This window comes from Microcebus murinus, chromosome 11 (assembly GCF_040939455.1).
Source record: "Microcebus murinus isolate Inina chromosome 11, M.murinus_Inina_mat1.0, whole genome shotgun sequence".
In the NCBI taxonomy this organism is placed as follows: Eukaryota; Metazoa; Chordata; class Mammalia; order Primates; family Cheirogaleidae; genus Microcebus; species Microcebus murinus.
Window position 1 is genome coordinate 25,510,138 of NC_134114.1, and position 22,927 is coordinate 25,533,064.

The window sequence follows — 22,927 nt, forward strand, 5'->3', positions numbered from 1 at the left end:
CAGCTATTCCCTTCCCAACAACAGCCACCAGGGGGCAGCCTATGCACCTTAAGATTTTATTTTAGTCCACAGAGGCAATTAGGAGACTGGGGGAGCTGCCGTTTCCAGCCTCTGGGGAAGCAGAGAGCAGACTGCCAGGGGAGCCCAGAGAGCTTGCAGGCTGGCCCCTCGGGATGTGAGGTTTCAGGTGTGATTTGTGATTGGTCAGGTTTCCGTGTGAAAATGTCAGTTTTTGGTGTGCTCATGGCCGAAGAATGACACGCCAAAGTTAGGCAAGCATGAAATGAGGTTTATTGAGGAGAGAAAGATAGGATTCTAGGGTAAGAGCAAGATACAGGTTTACAGAGCATGGTACCTACACCACAGATGACAACCGGACCCACTGTCTCAGCAGGGCAGGCGAAAGGAAGGGCAAAGAGAGCTTGGCTATGGTCTGAGTCCTATTTTCTAGTGTCCAGATAGGGATCTCCCTCATGGTTCAGAGGTCACCATGGAACCACTTTGATTGGACAGTCGGGAGTCACATGACCTGAGCCTTAACTACACATGTGGGTTCTAGGTCATTTTCTGGACTTCATGGTAACCATGTGGCTTGGCCCTTGGGCTAGAGAGTCCTCTGCATTCTTTTGCAGCTGGCATGCCAAGTTCTCATTGGTAGATTCGTAGAGTATTCCTTCCTTCCCCAAGTATGGAGAATTAGGGTTAGGCAGGACCAAGATGGAGACAACAGCATCCACTTTTGTCCCTAGGAGACCCAGAATCCCTCTCTATCTACCTAACACATTGAGTTGAAGGCAACTTAAGCCAGGAAGGATTCAGAGTCAAAACCACACAGCTGGATGTGGTGAAGGTTTATGTAACTCTAACCTTCCAAACTGATGTGCCAAGAGTGGGTTACAGGTGTGACAGAGCTCGGAGTGGTCAGGCCTGGTCACTTCTGGTGCTGGTAGCCTCCCAGTTTACTGTAGTGGGGCATACGTGTATGCTTACCTTTCTGTGTGCCATGCATGAAGAGTTGGGAAGTGCCGTTCTACCCAACCCTTCTCCTGAATGACCAGGATCTGGCAAGTTACTTAAGCCCAGGAAAGCAAGGTCCACTTCTGCAAATATGTAATGTGCAAAGTATGAAGACCTGCTGTATTTAGAACTTGGAACTTGGTGCATGTGGTGGCTTTTACTCAATGCTTCCTCTGCTCCCCTGTGTCATTCCTTATGCTAATCTTACCTCTTCCCTGTAGATGCAAGATGACTCCACTTCCAGAGTAGATAGTATTGGGATCTCCCTTTGGGGTCTTTATGATGCCCTGTCCTATGCTACTTCCAGTGCAGGAGGGGGTGCTGCTACTAGCGAAAGTTTGATGGCTATGAGACCTCTGTTAACTGAAGATCATGGGTTGAGTGGTCCATTTCTCCCTCGTCCTTCCCCTCCCTCACTCCCATCTCTCAAGAGCTCAAAAGTCAAGCTCACAGCGCCCTGGAGGGAGGCCTGCAGCTCTCCAGCAACTTGCCCTGGGCGGCTGGAGATGCAAATGGGAGGCAAGCCTTTTTCCATTTGTACCCAAGATACGCTTTCCAAGCTAGCTTTACCATTATTAGCACGGCTGATGCTTTCATCTGGCTGATTATATCTAGTCTCAATTTAATTAAAAATCTCAGTTGGGGGAGGATGATTAACATATCACTTTTCCACTTTACTTGCTTTGACTTATTGCCCTGGCTTTAGGATTCAGGCATCTGAGTCCCCAGGGACTTGTCCAAAACTCTTCTGGAGCTATGCTCACAGTGACGGCTCCCCTTCAGCATCAAGATGCTTTCATCAGGCTGGTGTGCTTTGATTCCTGATGCATTTTCCTCTTCTTTTCAGGTGTTCTGACCTACCTCACCAGTCCTTCCGTGATGTCTGGGTTTTAGGGTGACATCAGTTTTACCCAACCCAGAACCCTTGCTACTCACTCCAAGGTGATAATTATTTTGGTGCAGGGTTTTTCAACTTCAGAACTATTGACATTTTGAGCCAGACAGTTCTTTGTTGTTGGCGAGTGTCATCCTGTAGGATGTTTAACAGCATTCTTGGCCTCTGCTCCCAAGATGCCAGTAACATTTCTTCCCTCCCTACCCCCCCTCCCCCGGAAGTGAAAACAAAAATTGTCTCCAGCTGCAGTGAGCTATGATCATGCCATTGCACTCCAGCCTGGGCGACAAAGCAAGACCCTCTCTGAAAAAAAAAATAAAAAGAAAATGTCTCCGAACATTGTTAAATATCTCCTGGGGGACAAAATCACCCCTGATTAAGAGCTACTTTTCTGGCAGAAAAGGTACATTTTCTGGTAGAAAATGTACAAAATGCCTACCCTGACTTTGCCTTTCTGGCAAGGTCAGGGTAGGCATCCTAGGGGAAGTAGCATTTGAGCTAAACTTTGCAGGGTAAGAAAGAGCTGCCTAGTGGTCGTAGAAAGAGGTGTTTTTAAGGTATAAATAGTGGGGTGCTCAGGGTCCTCTGTGATGCCTCCTTGACCAGAAACAGATTTCCTACTAGTTACATTCATGCCCTCGGACATTCTAGGGGTCACCTGGAGAGGTTTTCTGTGAAAGGGCCATACACGCAAAGTGGCCCCCAAATGCTGAAGGAGTTCAAATACCAAGGAATGTGGCAGACGGATCCAGTTCATTCATATAGGATGATTCATTAGGGGAACTTACGGAAGTGTGGTCTTGGGTGGCCGCAAGACAGGTAGATCTCCATTCCACAGCACCCCCAGATGCAGGGCTTGTATCTTGGGTAAAAAGTATACGTGCTCCGGGAGGAATGTGTAAGGGCTGAGACAGTGCTGCTGGCCCCACAGCCCATGATTTCTCTCACAGAATTAAGGGTTATTTTGGAGTAAAGGTGAAACTTACAGTGAACAGGTATTCCTACAAAAAGAGTCATACATCAACTAGACATTTGGGGGGCATTCCCCGACTCAGGATTAGTCAGGCTGCTTAGCATTTAAAAATAAAGTCATGAGACCAGGTGCCATGGTTCATGCCTATAATCCTAGCAGTCTGGGAGGCTGAGGCAGGAGGATTACTTGAGCTCAGGAGTTCGAGACCAGCCTGAGCAAGAGTGAGACCCTGTCTCTACTAAAAATAGAAAAAATTAGCCGGGTGTTGTGGTATGCACCTGTAGTCCCAGGTACTCGGGAAGCTGGAGCAGGAGGATCGCTTGAGCCTGGGAATTTGATGCTGCTGTGAACCAGGGTGACGCCAGGGCACTCTGGCACTGTAGCCCAGGCAACAGAGCAAGACTCTGTCTCTAAATAAATAAATAATTTTTAAAAATAGAGTCACTCTTGTCCCCACAAGATACCTGGTTCTTCCCTCCCTCAATCCCTTTTACTTATTCCAGGAGTGGATTCCATTGTCATATGTACACATTCTACCTTTGCTGGTTACACTTACTGTGTTTTGCACCATCTTTGAAAAAGGATTGGATTTCCTCTAGAGATGGGCCCTTTTCTCTTAAGCATTACGTCTACACTTTGGATGGATGACAGAGTAGGTGATGCTGCGAGCTGCATGAATTCAGTGGATTTAGTGTGATGGGGAGTTTCAGACATCACTTCAGATTATCATATGGTGGATTGTGTCAACTGTTGCACATTCATGAGAAGAGACCTAAGTTCTACCTGACCTAGGATGTGACTCATCTCATGATGTACTGATCTAGGGATCAAGTAGGAGGAAATCTGGAAGCAGTGTGGGAGAAAGCAATTGATATCACCCTCCTCCAGGTTGCCAAAACCCAAAGTAACACTGGGGGAGGGGGGAGTCTCTCAGCACACATGAATCACATGGAAACACTGGTGAGTTTGACCATTTATTGATGCCACACAAAGGCAGCTATGATTACACTCTGGTTTTAAGTACTGAGATACCCACCAAGGTACCCTAAGGGGGCTGGGGAAGGGGGCCTGGCAAAGCAGCACAGAGATGCAGGAAGTGCAATGGGTTGGGCTGTGTGTAGCATACAACCACTTTGGAGGACAATGATTGTAGAATTGTGCTTCCCCACCATGTTTTTTTTTAAATGGCATAACTTAATAGTACTTGAGTTAGCAATGCAAACAACAAGAGTAGCATCAGATATGTTGTCTAGGTTGTAGCACCAGGCAGTTCATGTTACGTGGTCTCTACCTTGAAAGTGAATCGTTGTGGCCTGAGCACCAGATACCCCATCCCGGAGCTTCAACTTAAAGTCAAGAAGGAGAAGAGCTGAGACCTGTACTCTCTGGGGTAGCCATAGGTGGCTTTTAGAGTTTGGAGGATTTTAGTCCGTTGAATGGGAAGTTATGGTCTGAAACAGTATAATGCCTCAAATCGTGTTTCAGGTACTCGGTGAAGGTTATCAGAAACATTCACTGACTATCTGAAAGCATCACGTCGAGATGCTAGTGGGGACTTGGCTGTCTCAGGAGATTGGACAGAGGTATACTCTTGTTTAAGAAAACCCATCACAAAATAAAGCATTCCTATGAAAGGAGGCAAATCTTGAACCATGAAATGATTCCTTGATTTAAGAAAGTATTCACTATTAATTTCTTGGGATTGTGTTCTCTTATGGTGTGTTTAATTATGTTATGTTCAAGAATTACATTAACCCACAACTTTTCAGAGAATGGCTAACTCCACTAGTGTGAAAGGCAGTGTAAACCAAAGTGGGCTTTAGAACATTCATGTGTTTAAGCACAGTGTAATGTATTTAAGCACCAGATGCTTGGTGGCCTTCTCTGGTTCCTGGTAGACCTGTATCCAGTGTCTCTGGATGTGCTTCTCACTTGGGCATTGCACGTGGGAAGAAAGGAGGACCTGGATAAAGTAAAACAATTCTGCTTCACCTCAGCCCCAGAGCATCAGAGAGATGAAGACGCCATCCACAGTCTTCCTGTTGATCTGAGGCCTCTTTCTTGTTGCAAGTACGGAGACCTGTCAAAATACTGATGACCCATAGTTGAGTGATCACCAAGGCAACAGGGCAAGGTGACAGAGGGATCCTCTAGCAAGCATGGTCTTTATCCTGGAGTCCAGCATGACAGACGCCACACAACTGTCTTGCAACACAGCCTCAATACAGGAGGCAAATGTCCATGATGCATAATTAGGGGCCAATTCTCTGCCTTTGAGAAACTGGAAAAGACCTAGAAGGGAGCATATGGCCAAACCTTCCACATGTAGCATCTACTCCACCACGTGGGTCATAAATAATGTGGTCCACTTTGTGTATTGGGAAATTTGGCCTAGTTTAGTTTGTTGAGGTTAGTAGGAATCTGGGTTTGTTCCTGAGCTTTGCAAGCCTGGTCAGACCTAGGTCTCTGATGACATGTATTTGACCCTAGGCTAATACAGCACCAGATTAAGTTAAATCAATCCAGCTTACCAAATTAATCCCTCTGATAGCCTACCCCACACTTAAGTATAGTCTTTGCAAATTGCCTCATTAAAACAAATCCAATTCTCCTCCACTCATGTCATTAACAATTTAAATGTCTTCTGTTCTCTAAAACTATTATTTCACCAGAGATTATCATCAGCCAGCAACATTTATATTTAAAGGCAGAGAATACAAGAATGTAATTATTATCTAGAAATGAATTCCCTGACTTTAGGTAAACATTTCTACCTTCCTCCTGTTTCTGGTCTATCTTGAATTTCATCTCAATCCCAGTGTTTTATTTTCCACAGGAATTTTATCAGAATAATACACATTAATGGCTTGAAAAAAAATAAAAGGCACATAATATAAAATTTTAAATTTAAGGTACCCAAGCAATAGAACTGGCATTGGCCAGCAACACCATTATACATTTACAGAAAAGGTGTATACATACATAGATGAGTTTCACACGAACTTACCAATCTGTATGCCTATCTACATGTTTATATCAGTTCTGCCACCATCTAGATATTAGCACCATTTTTCAATAGCACCGTCTGCTGAATGGATAGGTCATTAAAGGAGATATGGGCCCTTGTGCTCCATGATGAATATTAAATGTGTCTGTGCCTGAGTCAGGAAACATGCTGCCCATTATAGGAAGGCCACATCCCTGCCTTTCTCCCTGTCAAGAATTGGTTCTGAGGTCTTCCTCCCCTTAAGGCTTAGACCCCTCCACCCACCCACCCTCTTTGGGCTCGGTTCACGTAAGCACCTCTCCTTAGAAATAAGTTCGCCTGGAAATTTACTGTGAATTTGAGACCACAGCCTATTCTGACTTCCAATGGATGGCAGGAACATCAGCATGAGGATTCTAACTTCCCTTTCAGCCTTCTAGACTCCTCAACTTGCCTGTTTCCCCCAAGGTAAAAGACCTTTAAAACTACGCATTGAGGACAATGAGGAGTAGAGCATCTTTACCTTACTAGTTTGTACTAAGTTCTTGTACTTAGTGCGATTATGTGGTTCTTTGAGATATTTTAATCTGTAGCTCCATTTTCTGACCTGGGGGAGGTGAGGACAGGTGGCAGCCATAGACCTGGGCGTAGGATCTTTGCATATGACCCCCTGCAGCAGGACGGTGGGGGGCCTGCCTCATGCCTCAGGCGGGGGCTGTGCAGGGAGGGACAGGCCCAGGCAGACAGGAGGACCCACTGGCTCATCAGCAAAGAACACGTATTTGCCAGGAAAGTGGGAAGAATAAAAGCCCACATTTCCTTTCTTATACTAGCAAGACGTCGGTTTCTGTCCCTTTGCTTTTTAAGAGTTCTCACAGAAATTATTCTCAAGTCAGAAATATTTTCTGTGTAACTAGCCTAAATCCCTACGGCTGCTTTGCCTGTGCCCATGTCCTCCTGGTAGTCTAGTGTCTCAAGGTAAGACAGAGACTCTAAAAAGGCCAGAGGTGGAGTCCCGTAGGAGGAAGAGACTGAGGGATGGAGCTAAGACTTTCTCCTCCTGCCCCAGCTGATCGCTGGGTGGAGAAAGCAGCACTCCTCTGCCCGCGTGAATTAAAGGCGTGTTCCTAAAAACTCCTCCAGGTCATTTTAAACAGCAGGCAGGCAGAAAAAAATATTCATCAAGGTAAATGAACAAAATTACTTGTTCCCAGGGTGAGTGTGGCTGTTTCCTGATGCTATTGAGGTAGTCTGGGAAAAGTCTGGTCTCTTTGATTTTATCTTTAAGGGAGGGAAAAAAGACACGATTTCACAGACCTGCCTGGTCTGGCACCTTTCCCAGGAGCGGACCCCAGGTGACGCCTGATTCTCCTGGATATTACCTTCCTATAAGGAGCAGCAAGTATGACAGCCCAGGCCTCCTGGGAGGGGGGGAGGGGGACATTTTGTGGCTAGAGGAACACAATGAATTTTGTTTTGGTATGACCTGAAGTTGAACCTGAAATACGTAAAGCAAAACCTCAATGAAGCGGCCGCCAGGGCGGAAGGTCCAGTCAGCAGCTGCTGTGGTCCATGGTGGCGGGTGGCTTCCTTCTGGACTCAGAGCGCTTTGGGGTTTGGGGGCAACGGTCTCTTTCTTTGCCTTTGGGTGTGGGTGACGTGTGTCTGGGGACACGAGAAGCAGCACTGATTCCTCACAGTGGGCACAGAACATTTCTTCATGGCTTTCAGCGTCTGGCAGAAACTGGCCGACAGATTGTCCTTGGTACAAAGTAAATCTGTGGGAGGAGGAAAAAAATTCGAAGATTATCCTTTGTAGGTGAAATGAGCACAGCCTCTATTCATGGAAGACTTTATTTTTTCAGCATATTATGGGGGTACAAATGTTAAGGTTATGTATATTGCCCTTCCCCCCCCCAAAGTCAGAGCTTCAAGCATGTCCATCCCCCAGTTTGTGCACATTGCACTCACTATGTATGTCTATACCCATCCCCTCTCCCCCACCTGCCCGACACCCGATGAATGTTACTCCTATATGTCCACTTAGGTGTCTGTCAGTTAACGCCAATTTGCTGGTGAGTATATGTGGTGCTTGTTTTTCCATTCTTGGGATACTTCACTTAGTAGAATGGGTTCCGGCTCTAGACAGGAAAATACAAGAGGTGCTAGATCATGGTTGTTTCATAGAAGACTTTAAATGTCTGCCCAGAAAGGATCCACAACAATTCGTAACAGTAGTTGACATCCACTGAATGTTTATCATGTATCAGACATTGTGTAAAGTGTCGGTGTTAAAATTATCAGTCCTCATTCTTTGCTCCTGTGCAGTAGTAGCCTGCTGATGAATGTTAGCCGTCACCATAGGGAGAACCTGGCTCATGCAGCCACCAAGGGAGATGGGAGACACACGGGGCAGTCCTAGACCCAACCTACAGCTTGCAGCCAAGGCCAACCAAATCCAAGCTCAACCAGCTGAACTTCGGTCTACAGATGCTAAGCAGAAAATACTGTAGTTTTAGACCCCTGAGAGTAGGGGTGCTCTGCTATGCAGTATTGTTATGGCAATAGCCGAATGCAGTCTTTTGCATGTATCACTTCATTCAATCTTCATAACAGTACTGGCAGGTAATTTTTTTTTTTCCATTTCACAAAGAGGAAAGCAAGGCCTAGACCAGTTAAGAACTTGTACAAGGTTATGCAGCTGGTAAGTGGCACAGCCAGATTTGAACACAGGCAGTTTTGACTCTGGAGCTCACGCTGTGCAGAGTGCCAGGCAATTGACCAGTCAGCCCACTAAACGGTGCTTCCTGATCCCTGCGCAGCAGAGTGAAGGACACAGATATATAAATTGTTCCATGTAGATGAAGGCAGACGACATATGCAAATAATTCCCATAGTAGCATACAATTAGTTATCAGAGTTCTAATCCTGGTTCTACTCTAACTAGCTCTGGGCATGTATGCCTCTTAATTTTCTTGGCCTTGCTTTCCTCATACATTAATCAGGGCATGAGGCTAGATTGCTCAGGTACACTCCTAGGTCCCTCCCCCCAGATGGCACTGGCCTGTGTACTCTTGACATGAAAGGAATTCAATGAGGTTTAAATTAGATTTTCTTTGTAGAAAGTAAAATTGTTTCAAATTTTCCTTGAGTGCTTCTTGGAGCTCTGGTTGCCTTTCCAAAGAAAAGATTTTCATAGTTCTGAAGAAAAGCACTTTTATAGACAGACCACAGTCCTTTGTAAATAGAACAATCAGGAAAAGGAGAAATTGAAATAATATCCTCTTTACCCCAAATCTGTGACAGTATTTTTGTGTCCCTATGCTTTTTTCACCTTTAGATCATAAAGGCAAAAATAATGCTTTTTATCACCTCAAAACTCCTTGTTCCCTTGACTGTGCCTTGTTTATTTTGCGAATAAATGAGTGTCTCCTGCTAGCTGCTAGAATCCCATTTGGTGTGCGAGCTTTAAGTGCACTTAGGAAGAGGTAACATACAATGCTCCTAGGACCTCCAACCTCAGTCTTCATCGCTGATTCTTTTCTTCTCCAGTCCTCTTTTTTCAGATGTTATAAAAAAAAAATCAGTCTCTCAAAAAATCTTGTGGGAAATTATCTTTATTTATTTAGTTTTTGAGATAGGGTCTCACTCTGTCACCAAGGCTAGAGTGCCTAGCTCACAGTAACCTCAATCTCCTAGGCTCAAGCAATCTTCCTGTCTCAGCCTCCTGAGTAGCTGGGACTACTGGTCATCACCATGTCTGGCTATTTTTTTTTTTTTTTTAATAGAGATGGGATCTCTCTTTTTAATAGAGATGGGATCTCACTCTTGGCTCAGGCTGCTCTTGAACTCTGGACCTCCAGTGATCCTTCTACCTTGGCCTCCCAGAGTGCTAGGATTATAGGCATGAGCCTCCGCACCTGGCCAAGGAAATTGTCTCATGCCCTTGGAAGTTGCAGACAGAGTATGTGTTTTGACCAGGCATTCCTCCCATCTAAGTACTAACCAGGCCTGACCCTGCTTAGCTTCCAAGATCAGATGAGACCAGGCGCGTTCAGGGTGGTATGGCCATAGACTGACCATGCATTCCTATTGTGGGATATTCCTTCGAGCTCTCCATCTCCCATGTCCCCACCAGGGCAGAGGCGTTCTTCATGGGGAGTGGCCATGCATCAGGCGTGGCTGCTCGGGCCAAGGCAAGGCTCCCTTCCGTGGCTCTGGCGTTGGCACCGGGCCCAGCATGGAAGCCCGAGTATTGCACGGCTGCCCCGTTCTTGAGCCAGCGTCTTGGGAAGTCTGAGTGGATGGATGGTGGATAGAGAAGGTGCATGTGGGGTAGGTCTCTGCTCCAAATTCTCCCTGGCCCTGGTGTGTGAGTGCTCTGGTTCTGCTGCAAGGAAGGCAGAAGACAGGAAGTGTGGTGGCTCGGCCTGCACCCACCTCTCCACCAAGTGTCTGGTGGCTGTGTTGACCCACACGGATCCCTTCTGTCCCAGTGTCCAAACTGGCATTGTTATTGACCACTTGCTCCTACAGGCCACCACCCTCTATCGTCAGCTGTTCTGTACGTGGTGTGTGAGCCATTTCTGCTAAGGGCTAAAGTGCGCTCTCTCGCACAGGTGCCTGCCATTATCGAAAGGGCCTCTAGGAAGCCCCCAAAGTCTTCACCTCTGTTGTGCGTTGAACTGCTATCCTTTTAGCTGTCCACCACAGTTGTAGTCCTAACCGTTGGAACCTGCGAATGTGACCTGATTTGGAAATAGGATCTTGGCAGATGTCATTATGATGTAAATTAAGGTGAGATCACTCTGCAGTAGGGTGGGCCCTTAATCAAGATAAGCAGTGTCCTTATAAAAAGAAAAGAGACACAGAGACAGACACACACACACAGGAAAAAGCCATGTGAAGGCACAGACACAGAGAGGAAAGACGGCACATGGTGGTGGAGGCAGAGACTGCAGTTAAGCAGCTGTGAGCCAAGGAAAGCCAACGATCGCCAGCAACTGCTGGACACTAGGGGAACAAGCAAGGCCCTGCCAATGCCCTGATTGTTTTGAACTTCTACCTCCAGAACTGTGAGAGAATGACTTTCTGTTGTTTTAAGTCACCCAGTTTATGGTTGTTTGTTAGGGTAGCCCTAGGAAACTAATATAGCCCTTCCTCCACGAAGGTAGTGTCAGCAATATAGATACCATTTACCATGTACTAGGCAATGCTTGATGCATACTCTACCATTTGATCCTCATGGACATTCAGTGTAGGCACATCTGTTCTCCTCCTTTTAAAAACTGAGGGTTCCAGAGAGGCTTAGCAACTGGCCAATTGGATGTAGCCAATACTCAGTAAATGAATTTTCTTGATTTTTTTTTCCACACAGATAATTGGAAAGGGTTTTGTAGTCACAAATATGGAAATGGGAGTTCCAATTTAGGTTTTAAGTCATTATAAACTTAGATGATCTCTAAAAGAAGTAAAATGACCTGGAGGAAAGCAAACCTCATATGAATTCATACCTGACCTTATGAGATGAACACAGGGTATGTTTGTTGTGATGGCTGACTGATAGAAAAATCTGTGCACTGAATGCAGATTTTCAAAGCATTTTAGAAGATACAGGGGTCAGGGGGCTGGATGGTTCCTAAAGTCATGGAATTTCTTGCAACTGGTCTTTCATGTGGCTTCTATATGAGTAAGCGTGGCTCTGACTTCAAGAGAAGCTACAACTTTTATTGCCCTAATAATTGTTGGTGAGTGAAATTTATTGTTATGGACATCAACTGCCAGCCAACTGTAGTCACCATCTATTCAGCCTGAGATTTCAAGATGAAAAACACTATCTATCCATTTAACTCAGCTTTGATTATGGAAGATTGTACTGTCCGGCAATAAGACATTTAAAGATAATCTACATATAATTAAAAATAACAACCCACAATACTAGGCATGATCAACCGAGACTGGGTGGCTGCTTCATATAAAATATATGGCCGTGTCATATAAAAAATAACACAACATAGAAGGGATTCCGTAGCCTCGATATTTTAAAACATAGTACCTAAGTGGACACATAGGTACTACAGTAATAGGGTATTGGGCAGGTGGGAGGGGGGAGGGGGGCAGGTATATACATACATAATGAGTGAGATGTACACCATCTGGGGGATGGTCATGCTGGAGACTCAGACTTGTGGGGGGAGGGGGGGAAAGGGCATTTATTGAAACCTTAAAATCTGTATCCCCATAATATGCTGAAATTAAAAAAAAAATAAAACATAGTACCATAGAAGGTGACAAGATGAAATGAAAGAAGAGGGTCTCAAATCAGCTCCTCGGTCTAGAACAGGGAACTTCTCAAGCTTTTATGTGCATCTGAAACACCAGGGATCTTGTGAATGCAGATTCTAACTCAACAGGTCTGCAGTGAGGACTGAGACCCTAAAGCTCACAGGAAATGCTAATTCAGCTGGTCTAGGGACCGCACTTTGAGAAGCAAGAGTCTGGAAGTTTGAACATTAAAAATACCTCTGATGATGAGCCCTGGGTGACTTCTTTTGGCATTTCAAGTAAGGGCCAATGAAAGCTATGCTCAAACGCAAGTTGGTCAGAAAGAAGCTACACGTGCTAATCATGCCTAAAGCATTCTCCCCCTCCTGTGTGGATGTTGGTCATGATTTCCAACCCATCTCTCTCTCCTGGCCTCCACACCTGTGGAACGAAAGGATCACAGGACACCTAGGTAGGGACCTAGATGATTCACAGGCCCCTCAACAAGCATGTCCCAAACAGAACTCACTACCTTCCCCCGTTCCCAAACCCACTCCTGGGCATCCTCTCTTAGTGCATGGTGGATTCCTCTATTCACCTGCCTAAGTCAGAAACATGAACATTAGCCTTCCTCTCTTTTCCCCCAGCACACAGTCCTGTCAAGTTTTTCTTTTAAGTAGCTCCCGAATCTACTTATTTCTCTCTATCTGCACTTCTACTGCCCCAGTTTGTGCCATATAGTACATCCCTTGCTTTGGGTAGAGTCGCAGTCTCCCAACTGGTCTGCCTTCTGTGTCCTCCATGTTGCAGCCAGCAATGACTTTCCTATCTTCACTTTCCCATCTGGGATTCTTCAAGGGCTCCCTTCAGCCACAGGGATAAAGTTCAAACTCATGAGCATGCTTCACAACTCTCCATCCTCTAACTCCAGCTTACCTCTCCTAACTCTTACCATTTCCTTGCTTCCCTTGGACTTTGAGTTAGATCTATGTGCCATGCCACCATCTTCTTTCTGACTATTCCATAAGTTGAAAACTTCTCCTGGAACCTCTTGCCTGACCTTTCTACTCTCTAGAGGCCTTTCCTGCTCTTCCCAGTTTAGGTTCGACGTCCTTCCCAAGTACTCTCATAACAGCCCTTCCCTCCCTTCTCATAGAGCCTGTCACTCGTTTGGTTTTGTTTCTTGTTTGACCTCATGTCTAGCATGCAGTAAGTGCCCAACAAATATTTGTTGAATAAATGCATGAGTTGTAAATAAAAAAAACCCTAGGAAAGTCTTCACAGGACATTAACTTTAAGGGCAGTCTCTGTTGGGTGCTTTGGTACTTGGGAGGAGGCAACCACACATTTCACTACTTCTCATTTCTAAGAATCTTCGGAAAAAGACTACCACTGTGCACTGCCAACAGGATGCTTTTCCAGGAGCAGCACGACCCTTAGTTGATGTCTCATAGTTGGTTCTTTCATTAGGGGCAGAAGTAATTCATCCTGACACTCTAGACTCCAGTAACTGAACTATATCTACATGAGACTTTCTCTACTTTGTAACTAATATGAGTAAACTATCGAAAACATCTTCTCTTCCTGTCTGAAAAGTTCCTTTCTGGGTTTTATATTTAATTTAGAAATTTTGCATGTCAATGAAGCCCAAAATATCAGCGGAATGGACATTAGGGTTCATGGTTGAGCCCATGCAGCCCATGCAAGCTCCTTTGTCTCTCCACGTAGAGAGCTTTAAATGCCTGCAAATTCACTTCCCTTGAGGCAGCACTTGGACCATGGCAGAAGAGTCTGGGAGTGTGAAAGTCTGGCTCACTAGCCCAGGAGCGGACCACTGTGAGGCATAACATCCACTCTGGACTTCAGTCCCGACTGAAGCTAGAACTTGAAGTTCCTGAGGGGCATGCTGGCTGTGCCTCCTCCCTTTTCCTTCCTGCCTCCTCCACTGCCTTAATGGTCTTCCCCGGGAGCACTTCCTTAATGAATCCCTTCATCTCTATGTCTGCTTCTGGGGAACCTGGCCTAAGATGGTGGCACTAGATTTATAGAGAGGACCATTCCATACTTCCTCGAGTTCCCAAGAAAGGCCGGAATATCTCTCAGACATCTTTGAAAACATAGAAGTAATTTTTATCCGTGTGAGAGGATGCCAGTGTTAACTGACATGCTTAGAAATAAAGGAATGAATGAATGACATAATCCCTCAAGGAATTAGAGTCACACCTCACTAAATCAGACAGCTTCCTCCCAGGCTGTCTGGCCTTTTCAGCATTAAGATTCTCTTGTTCAGCAAAAGGGATGTGAACCTATTTAAAAGTTGAATCATGCAGAATGACTTAGTTATGAAAAGCTCTCTTCCCCCCTGAGCAAACCCATTCACTCACCAGCACTCTTCCTGCAGGCCTGTTTGTTGCATTTTTTGAATTCTGGTGGTCTGGGTTCATGATCACACAGGCACTGGTCTTGGTCTTCAGTTTTATTTTCCTCTGAGGGGACACAATGGACAGTCCTCTTCTGAAGGCCACCTCCACAGGCAGCGGTGCACTGAAAGATAGGGGTACAGAGAGAGTCAGAATTCTTCCCCAGGACAACCAAGGCGGCAGCAGCAGAGCGTCCCTAACCCCACTGTGGCCAAGGATGGGAAAGACTCCATTACTAGAACCTTTCTGAAGGAGTTGTAGAATAAAGGCACTAGTAATTTGGAGATGTGAATTTAGGAAGAGTCCTAAATTATAAGATGTGTGGATTGAATTAGGTTTACTTTACCACTATTAGGTTCTCTGAAGAATGTCCTCCTCTTTCCCATATTTGAAAATGACCTATTGTCTCCTACCACATGGCTGCAACACTGGGATCCAGCCCCACGTTAGTCCCATGGGCCCTGTCACCTGGCCACACAGGATTGGTCCAAGGGAGGGTCCTTGGATCAAACTGGGCCAATTGGTCACTTCCTTGGGAATTCAGGATTGAGACCCAGCAAGAGATTCCCTCTGAGGCTGAAACGTGAAAACCTGGGTATGTTGTCGGCCACATTTCCTGGGAAGTTGGAGAAGTGAAGCAACCCAGATGACAGAAAAAGTGAGAGGAATGAAGCACATGCTTAGAGAGGAGTGGGGATGAGAGAGGCATGCTCAGACCAGAGTTCTAGCTAAAACTCCCAACCCAAATAGTCTCCTTACGTCACGAATATATGGAATGAACATATGGAGAGAAGTTGAATTGCAGGCAAAATAGAAGAAAATTTCACATCTGGGTCCTGGTGCCTCGATCTGAAGCAGTTTGCATCTTGGGGCTGGGGATCAGATGTGAGAGAAAGGGGTGGAGCTACTAGGCAAGCCAGACCACGGTGGAATGGAGAGAATTTGGAAGGGACGTAGGGACAGGGCTGAGAAAGGAGACTGGGCAACACGCAGAGCAGCTGGATCATGTGTGGTCTCGAGCCAAATGTAAGAAAATGTGTATGAATTTACTACATATACTCTTTCTTTAATTAATATTTCTTGTGATAAAATATACAAAACACAAAATTCACCATTTTAACCATTTTTAAGTTCAGTGACCTTAAGAACATTGACATTGCTGTGTAACCACCACTACCACCCACCACTAGAACTTTCTCATCTTCCCAAACGGAAGCTCTGTCCCCACTTAAACAAGAACTCCCTGTCTTCCACTCCCTCTCTCCCCTAGCCCCTGCAAAGCACCATTCTATTTTTCATCTATATGAATTTAACTACTGTATGTACCTTATATAAATGGAACCACACAGTATTTGTCCATTTGTGACTGGCTTATTTCCATTAACATAATGTCTTTGAGTTTTATCCATGTAGTAACATGTTATTCCCTTTTTAAGATGGAATAATATTCCACTGTATGCATTTACCACATTTTATCTATTCATCCATTGATGGCTGGTGGATACTCGGGTTGTTGGCTATTGTGAACCACATAGATTCTTAAGATTTACACTTTATGACATGTTTTATTACTTTTTAGTCCCATTTTGCTTATATGATCAAAATTTCCCGTGACAGAAACCAGGGTTTTTTAATTCATGCTAGTGCTTCACAGCCACTAGCATGATATTCAATAAATACTCACTGATTAATTGGCTGGAAAAGACTGCTGCATGGAAAATTCTTGAGCCATCAGTAAGCACAAAAGATTCCATTTGTCTTATGAGATATTACTGGACACCTGGCTCACTAGATAAGACAATATCCACACCAGGACACCACCAATTAAATCAGAATAACCCCACCAGAACGCTGTTTCTCACAGAAACTTCCCATAGAGAGGATAGAAGGAAAAGCATCATATATTTTTTTAACACCCATCACTCTATTTTATTTTAATTTATAAAGCTCAGACAGAGCATGGTGATCAGCATGGAAGCTCATGTTCACGTTATGAAGTCAGAGTTTTCAGTGATTAAACCTGAAGGTAATTTTATTCAATAAATTCTCTGCAGACATGGGTACAAAACAAAGAGTAAAAAATAACTACTCAACTGATCTTAAGTAAATAAAAGTCTGCAACAGGCTGGGTGTGGTGGCTCATGCCTGTAATCTTAGCCCTCTGGGAGGCCGAGGTGGGAGGACTGCTTGAGTTCAGGAGTTTGAGACCAGCCTGAGCAAGAGCAAGACCCCGTCTCTACGAAAATTAGAAAAAGTTAGCCATGGTGGCGCATGCCTGTAGTCCCAGCTATCCAGGAGGCTGAGGCAGGAGGATTGCCTGAGCCTAGGAGTTTGAGGTTGCTGTGAGCTAGGATGACGCCATGGCAGTCTAGCTCAGGCAAGAGAGTGAGATTCTGTCTCAAAAAATAAAAAAATAAAAGTCTGCAACAGAGGACATAGGGAAAAACAATGGAAATTAGCCGAGCCAGAAGTAGATAAAGAGCACTGGCTAGGGCAGGCATCCTCAAACTACGGGTTTGAGGATGCCACATTCGGGTGTTTTTGCCTGTTTGTTTTTTTACTTCGAAATAAGATATGTGCAGTGTGCATAGGAATTTGTTCATAGTTTTTTTTAGACTATAGTCCGGCCCTCCAATGGTCTGAGGACAGTGAACTGGCCCCCTGTTTAAATATTTGAGGACACCTGGGCTAGGGTTTAGGAGATAGGCTTTCTTGCTCACTGCATATTGTCCTGGATCATTCACTCTACCTATCTCTCTCTTCCTCTGTAAAATAAGATTGTTACTTAAAGACCAAATGACTTCCATTCCTGATTTCTGCTTCTAAGTGTCTGTGTCTAAGCTGGGCTGGTCCTGAGGGCTGAAGTCACACAGGTCCTCTTGGGCAGGGCAAATTAGGATGCAAGTGCTAATTCCAAGCCAAACACAAAAATAAGCAGAAGTCACTGTCCATGCATGTATTAGCCAATTCAAATAACTTAAGATTAAGATGCATGAATTTGTGCTTTATTTAATTGGGGGATTAAGCAGGAAGCATGGTTGCTGACTTGAGTTTTGCTAATTGTGCTAATGGTGTGACTTTGGGGTTTTAAAGGGAAGATGTATGTCACTCTTAGGGCTCGGATCTACTCCCTTGGAGCCAATAAAACCGGGGGTCCTTGTGCAGAACTGAGCACCCCAAATGGGGATGGAACTAAACAAGATCAACTCCTAGCTAAGACTACTGACTCATTCAATTGCTCACTACACTAGTCTCATCCACTCTTAGACACTGTCCAATCAGACTTCAAGTGTTCTCTTTAGCTTCAACTGGTTTGTTTGGAAAAGCTGATTCCTAAAGTCAACAAATACTTCAGCAGATAGATACTTGCTCTGCTAGAAGCTGTAAAAGGGATATAAGAAGACTGAAGTCTGTTATTGTGACCATTCAATCAACATAGATCAAATGGAGAAATATGAAGAAGAGAAATCATTGATGTTTTCTAGCAAATGCAAACATGTTCACTGCATAATTTTCTTGCACATACTACTTAATACATGGCAGAGCATGTTCTGTCTGCATAGGAAATATCTTTAAGTTAAATCTTTGTAAACAATATGTAAAATAGGATTTATTTTCTGGTTTTACCAATGTAGAAACAAATCTTTCCTTCCAACTCCCCAGCTTTTTCTCTTTTTATTATAGCATTTGCAGTCCTTTCTGTGGAGACTCAAGTCCTTCCAATTTGTAAAATTTTTCTTGTGTTAATTCTTTAATAATGTCCTTACTTCTACTTTTTCCCATTCTTCCTCTCTGAAATTGTATTATTATGATATTGTACCTGCTGGCCTGATCCTCTAGTTTTCTTATCTTTTGTCTCAGATTATTTTTGTCATTGTGCTCCTTTTTTGACAGATTTCCTCAAATTACTTTCCCAATCCTTCTACTTTACGTTTTACTTTTGCTATTTTTAAAAATTTTCTAACATCTCCTATTCTTGAATATTCCTTTTGTATAGCTTCTTGTTCTGTGTCGTGAATGTAGTCTCTTATTTCTCTGAAGACATTAGCTACAGTTTTTTGGGAGGAGTTCATGTATTTCTTGCATGGTCTCTCTTTCCTCAGAGTTCCTTTTGTGCTGTTTGTTTTGTTATTTTCCCTTTGGTGGGAGGGGTTTTCTTGAATGTCTGACAGTCCTAGGCTGTCTGTTTATATTTCAGAATGAGGCATTTAAGATCTTATTGAGAGTTCCATGGATGGCTTCTTAAGAAGTGAATTATTGAGAAGTGGTTTTATAGAGAGTGATTAGGAAGAGATCTGTTATGTAGGATTTTTTTTTTCCTTTCGTGCCTAAGCTAGTCTTCTGCCTCTGTGATGCTCCGTGAGGGAAAGGGAACATCACATACTACTTACTGTGTGTGTTTTCACTTGCTTATCTGAGACATGAGCCCTTTATGTCCTCACTAGCTGTGTCTGATTCTAGGATGTCTTCGGGTTACCACTCCAGAGAGAAGAGCTCCAGGCTACAGTTGGGAGACTGTTGGGACACAGGAGAGAATGTGCTTCTCTTATAAACTTACAACCAACCCTCCACTCTCACCTCTGCAATCTTGTTTGCTTCTTGGCATTCCTGCAACAGACAGATTTTAGCTTTCTCTGGCATGCTAAGTCCATTGGAAGTTTAGTCATCTGTTTCCAGCTTCCAGAGTTTTATTGACCCCTCTCTCAGCTGTCATCTCCTGCCCCCATCTTTGTTTTTGTGGGTTTGTATGACTTTTGGTGTTTTATCCCTTCTGCCTATTTAGTGGAGTTTTGGGAACAGAGGCAAATGTGTGTACACTCAATCCATAGCTTGTCTTTTTCACTTAATAATAGATCACCATGGTCAGCAGGGATTCCAAAGGCTGGCTTGGCAGGTGTTGGCCACTCCTACCCCTCATTCTTCGCCACGCACAGTGGATGAATTATTGACACATGGCTCTTCTAGGGAAACTTCAACCCATGCCCACCTCCAACAGTCTGGCACCTCTAACTCCCTCAGGGAGTTGACAGTGAGATTTAAAAACGTTCATTTGTGGTTTTAATCTTCCATGAGATTTTGTATCCCAGAATGGACTCAAATTTATAGCATTTTCATGACTTCACATTATATCCGATTTTTTCCTCTAGAGGTCACATATGGTTAGATTAGTGACACTTATATTTTTACGCAGGGCTCCAAGGTATTTATGAAGAGCCTAGTCCTGAAACACAGCCAGGTGGCTGGGGCAAACACCTTCCAGGAGTACGCACAGCCTCTGCTTGGCCCGTATGGGTGGAGAAGGCTGCTGCTATCTTGATCCGTGAGCTGCCTTGATGTTAATAACTAATTTTGTGAAGCTTAGGGCTAGACTATGGCACTCAGATCTTGCTGTGGCAATGATATTAATTAGATAACGATTTAATGGGTGTCCATAGATAGTAGACGCTCTAACAAAGGGGCCATGGTTAAGTAATTATGGTCAATGAACTTGATGGAATATTATTGTGCATAAAAGGTTAACATTAGGCCTGGTTCAGCCTACTTGGGGAGAAAATGACCTCTAAATATGTTTTTTGAGCAGGTACAGAGTTAAGGCAAATATGGAAAGTTATGCCCTGTCCACTGGGAAATTCCCGATGTGTAGGACTCTGCACTAGTGGGTGCCTGTGAGTTGGTACGTGGCCTTGGGCATGTGTGACCAAAACAGTTTTAAATATTGGCAGGAAACTGAGGCTGAGGCTTCTTTGTGTCAAGGTGATCCGTGTGCACCTTGGCTCTCAGTCCTTGCCAACTGCGCATACCTTGGATCAATCAAGGAAGCAAAGGAACTTGTGTCCTGGGGCAGCAGCCAACTGCAGAGATGAGGCTGTTGTGTCTAATAGGATGACTCTTTGTATGCTCTCCACAGCTAAGTGAATGCAGTATTAGGTTCACACCTATCGTGTCTCATGTGTCTGACTGCCAACGGGCTGCCAATTTGAACCAGCATTCAAGTTGATTGTGGACGTGCAACTATGCACCTATGAACAATGAGAATCACTAAGAATATAGCAACCTAAAAATATCTCGGGCATTATGTTGGGGAAAATACTTCATTGGCCTGTGTTCTAAGTATAGCCATCAAAATACAATTCTAAAAATCAAAATACAAGTGCACAGGAAAGAGTTACTTTATAGAAGTGTTCATAGTCGAGGTGTTAGCGTATCAGACCCCCTTGGCTCCACTGCTTCCCAGCTCCTGGCCCTACGATCTGTCCCAGCTGAGGTGGCAGCCAAGTTCCTGAAGCACAACCTGATGACCTGAACCTCATGCCCACGCCTCATGCCTTTCCCTCCTGGCTGGGCTTTCTTGTTGCCAATGAGACCTGAGACACGATGGGACCCTCACAGTGCCCACATGTGGACAACCCAGAAGTACGGGACATTTGTTCTCCATGGGGAGACTCTTTCCCAAAGAGAGACAGGAAGCCAGTAGATAACTCTTCCCCCTTCACACCCCTGGATAAACTGCCATAGGAGGCAGTAACTCACACAGCTTTTGGAAGATCAGTTGCTCCTGACACCAAGCAATGGACATTTAGTAAAATAATCAGTCTGGTAATGCACCACTTCATATTTGATTCTCTTTCCCTGCCTTCTTTCTCTTTTCTCTTGCTCCTGCTTCCCTGGCATTGAATTTCCTAATAAAGTGTCAGATTATATCTCAAGACTCTATTTTCTAGAAAACTCAAGATAAGACAAGTCAGAATGATGGCAGAATCTGTCTGTGGGAGAATTTTCTTTATTTTCAGTATAAATGATAGAGTGTTATTTATGCAATAAAAACTTTGGGAGAATAATAACTCTTTCCCTTATTTACAGTGTAATTACTTTGTTTATCTCTCCATCAAACAGTCTGGCCATTTGGCAAACTGACCTCTGGGCTGACAAGAGGCCTGAAACTCAGTCAGTCAGACTAAGCCTAAAGATTCAGGACATAGGCAAATCGTTTTTGCTCTAGAAAAAGCCAGAGGATCCAAGGTGGTGGGGTGCAAAATAGCATTTCCTTAGGCTTTGTGCCTCTGGAATAGTTTTGGTATTTGATCTTTTCTCTTTTGAAAGTATTTGATCATTTCTCCTCTGAACTCAAGACAGTAAACATTGACCCATGGTAGCTAAGAGTCAACTTTTAGCAGACTTAAAGATATTAGTCGGCAGAAAAATAGTAAAATTAAAGTATTAATGTATAGAAACACACTGTAAATCAATGCATACACTGAATATTTACAATGAATATATATTATTTAATAATCAACAGAAACGTTATTTTCTTTTTTAAAACCAGAGTAAAAGGAAATATCTAGAACCAAGTCTTACCTGGTCCCATTTCCCAGTGGCCCAGTGACAGCAAAGGTGCTCGTTGCAGGGCATGGTGGACGTGGGCCTTTTTGTCCAGTCACAGAGGCCACTTGGACAAGACACTCCTCTCTCCTGAACTCCGCCTCCACAGGACCTGGAACACTGATATACACTGATGATAAGAATAAGTAAAACACAGATGGTGACACGTTTAATGATAAGGGAAGAACTTTTTACTATCACTCTGTTGTGTGCAGTGTTATTAGGAGTACTGGTATCCGTATTGGAATCTGTAGCATCCTTGCAGGTTCCTTACAATGACCACTCTAGTTATTTAAAGCAACAATAGTGACACAAGGATTAAAGAGAGAGAGGTTGATGAAGAATTTCTTGAGGATAAGAGGAGAAAAATGAGAAGATGCCAAATAGTCCAATGTTAAGCACTATGTAAAAATGAAGAAATTTTGGTTAAAAACCTAACCTACTGGAAACTGGAGTGGTCATTCCAGAATGGGCATTATGTTATCTGCATTTTGCCTTCTGGCACAAGTATCTAGAAACAAAAATGTGAAATTTACATTTACATGTCTCTGACAGCCCCCAAAGAGGAGCACACATTTGCAACACAGTTTTGTATGCCTCCTATTAATATGGGATTGTCTTTCCTTTCTACTACACAAAGTTTTAGAATTAAATTAGTCCATATTAGGAGTAGTGGAATTGATGAATTTGCTTGGGATTCTGATGCATTTTGTGAGCCATTATGCTCACAAAATAAATCCAATGCTCACAAAATAAATCCAATAAATCCGTAATGCTCACAAAATAAATCCAAGATGACAAGTTGGATTCCTAAAGGGATACAATTCTAAAACATGTCAGATTTTTGTTCACAAAAATAATTTTATGAGATATATTATTTCATTTTCATGAAGTTTTTAGGAGGAAATTAAATAATTCACCAAGAATCTTTGAAAAGTCCTCTGAGTACTTTCAAAAGCACTTTGAGAAATCTTCCTCACCACATGGTTACA

General features: G+C 43.8%; 1 protein-coding gene across 1 annotated transcript in view; it reads right to left on the minus strand.

Moving 5' to 3' along the window:
• Positions 1–3,846: 3,846 nt before the first annotated feature.
• The window catches only part of ADAMTS12 (ADAM metallopeptidase with thrombospondin type 1 motif 12), a 305,201-nt gene continuing 286,120 nt past the window's right edge, over positions 3,847–22,927 (minus strand). Inside the window, exons 22-24 of the mRNA XM_020290052.2 lie at positions 21,912–22,055; positions 14,520–14,679; positions 3,847–7,649 (exon numbers count right to left, since the gene is read on the minus strand). Coding sequence (XP_020145641.2) covers positions 7,471–7,649; positions 14,520–14,679; positions 21,912–22,055 — 483 coding nt within the window. The 3' untranslated portion in view covers positions 3,847–7,470. The remainder of the gene's footprint in view (positions 7,650–14,519; positions 14,680–21,911; positions 22,056–22,927) is intronic.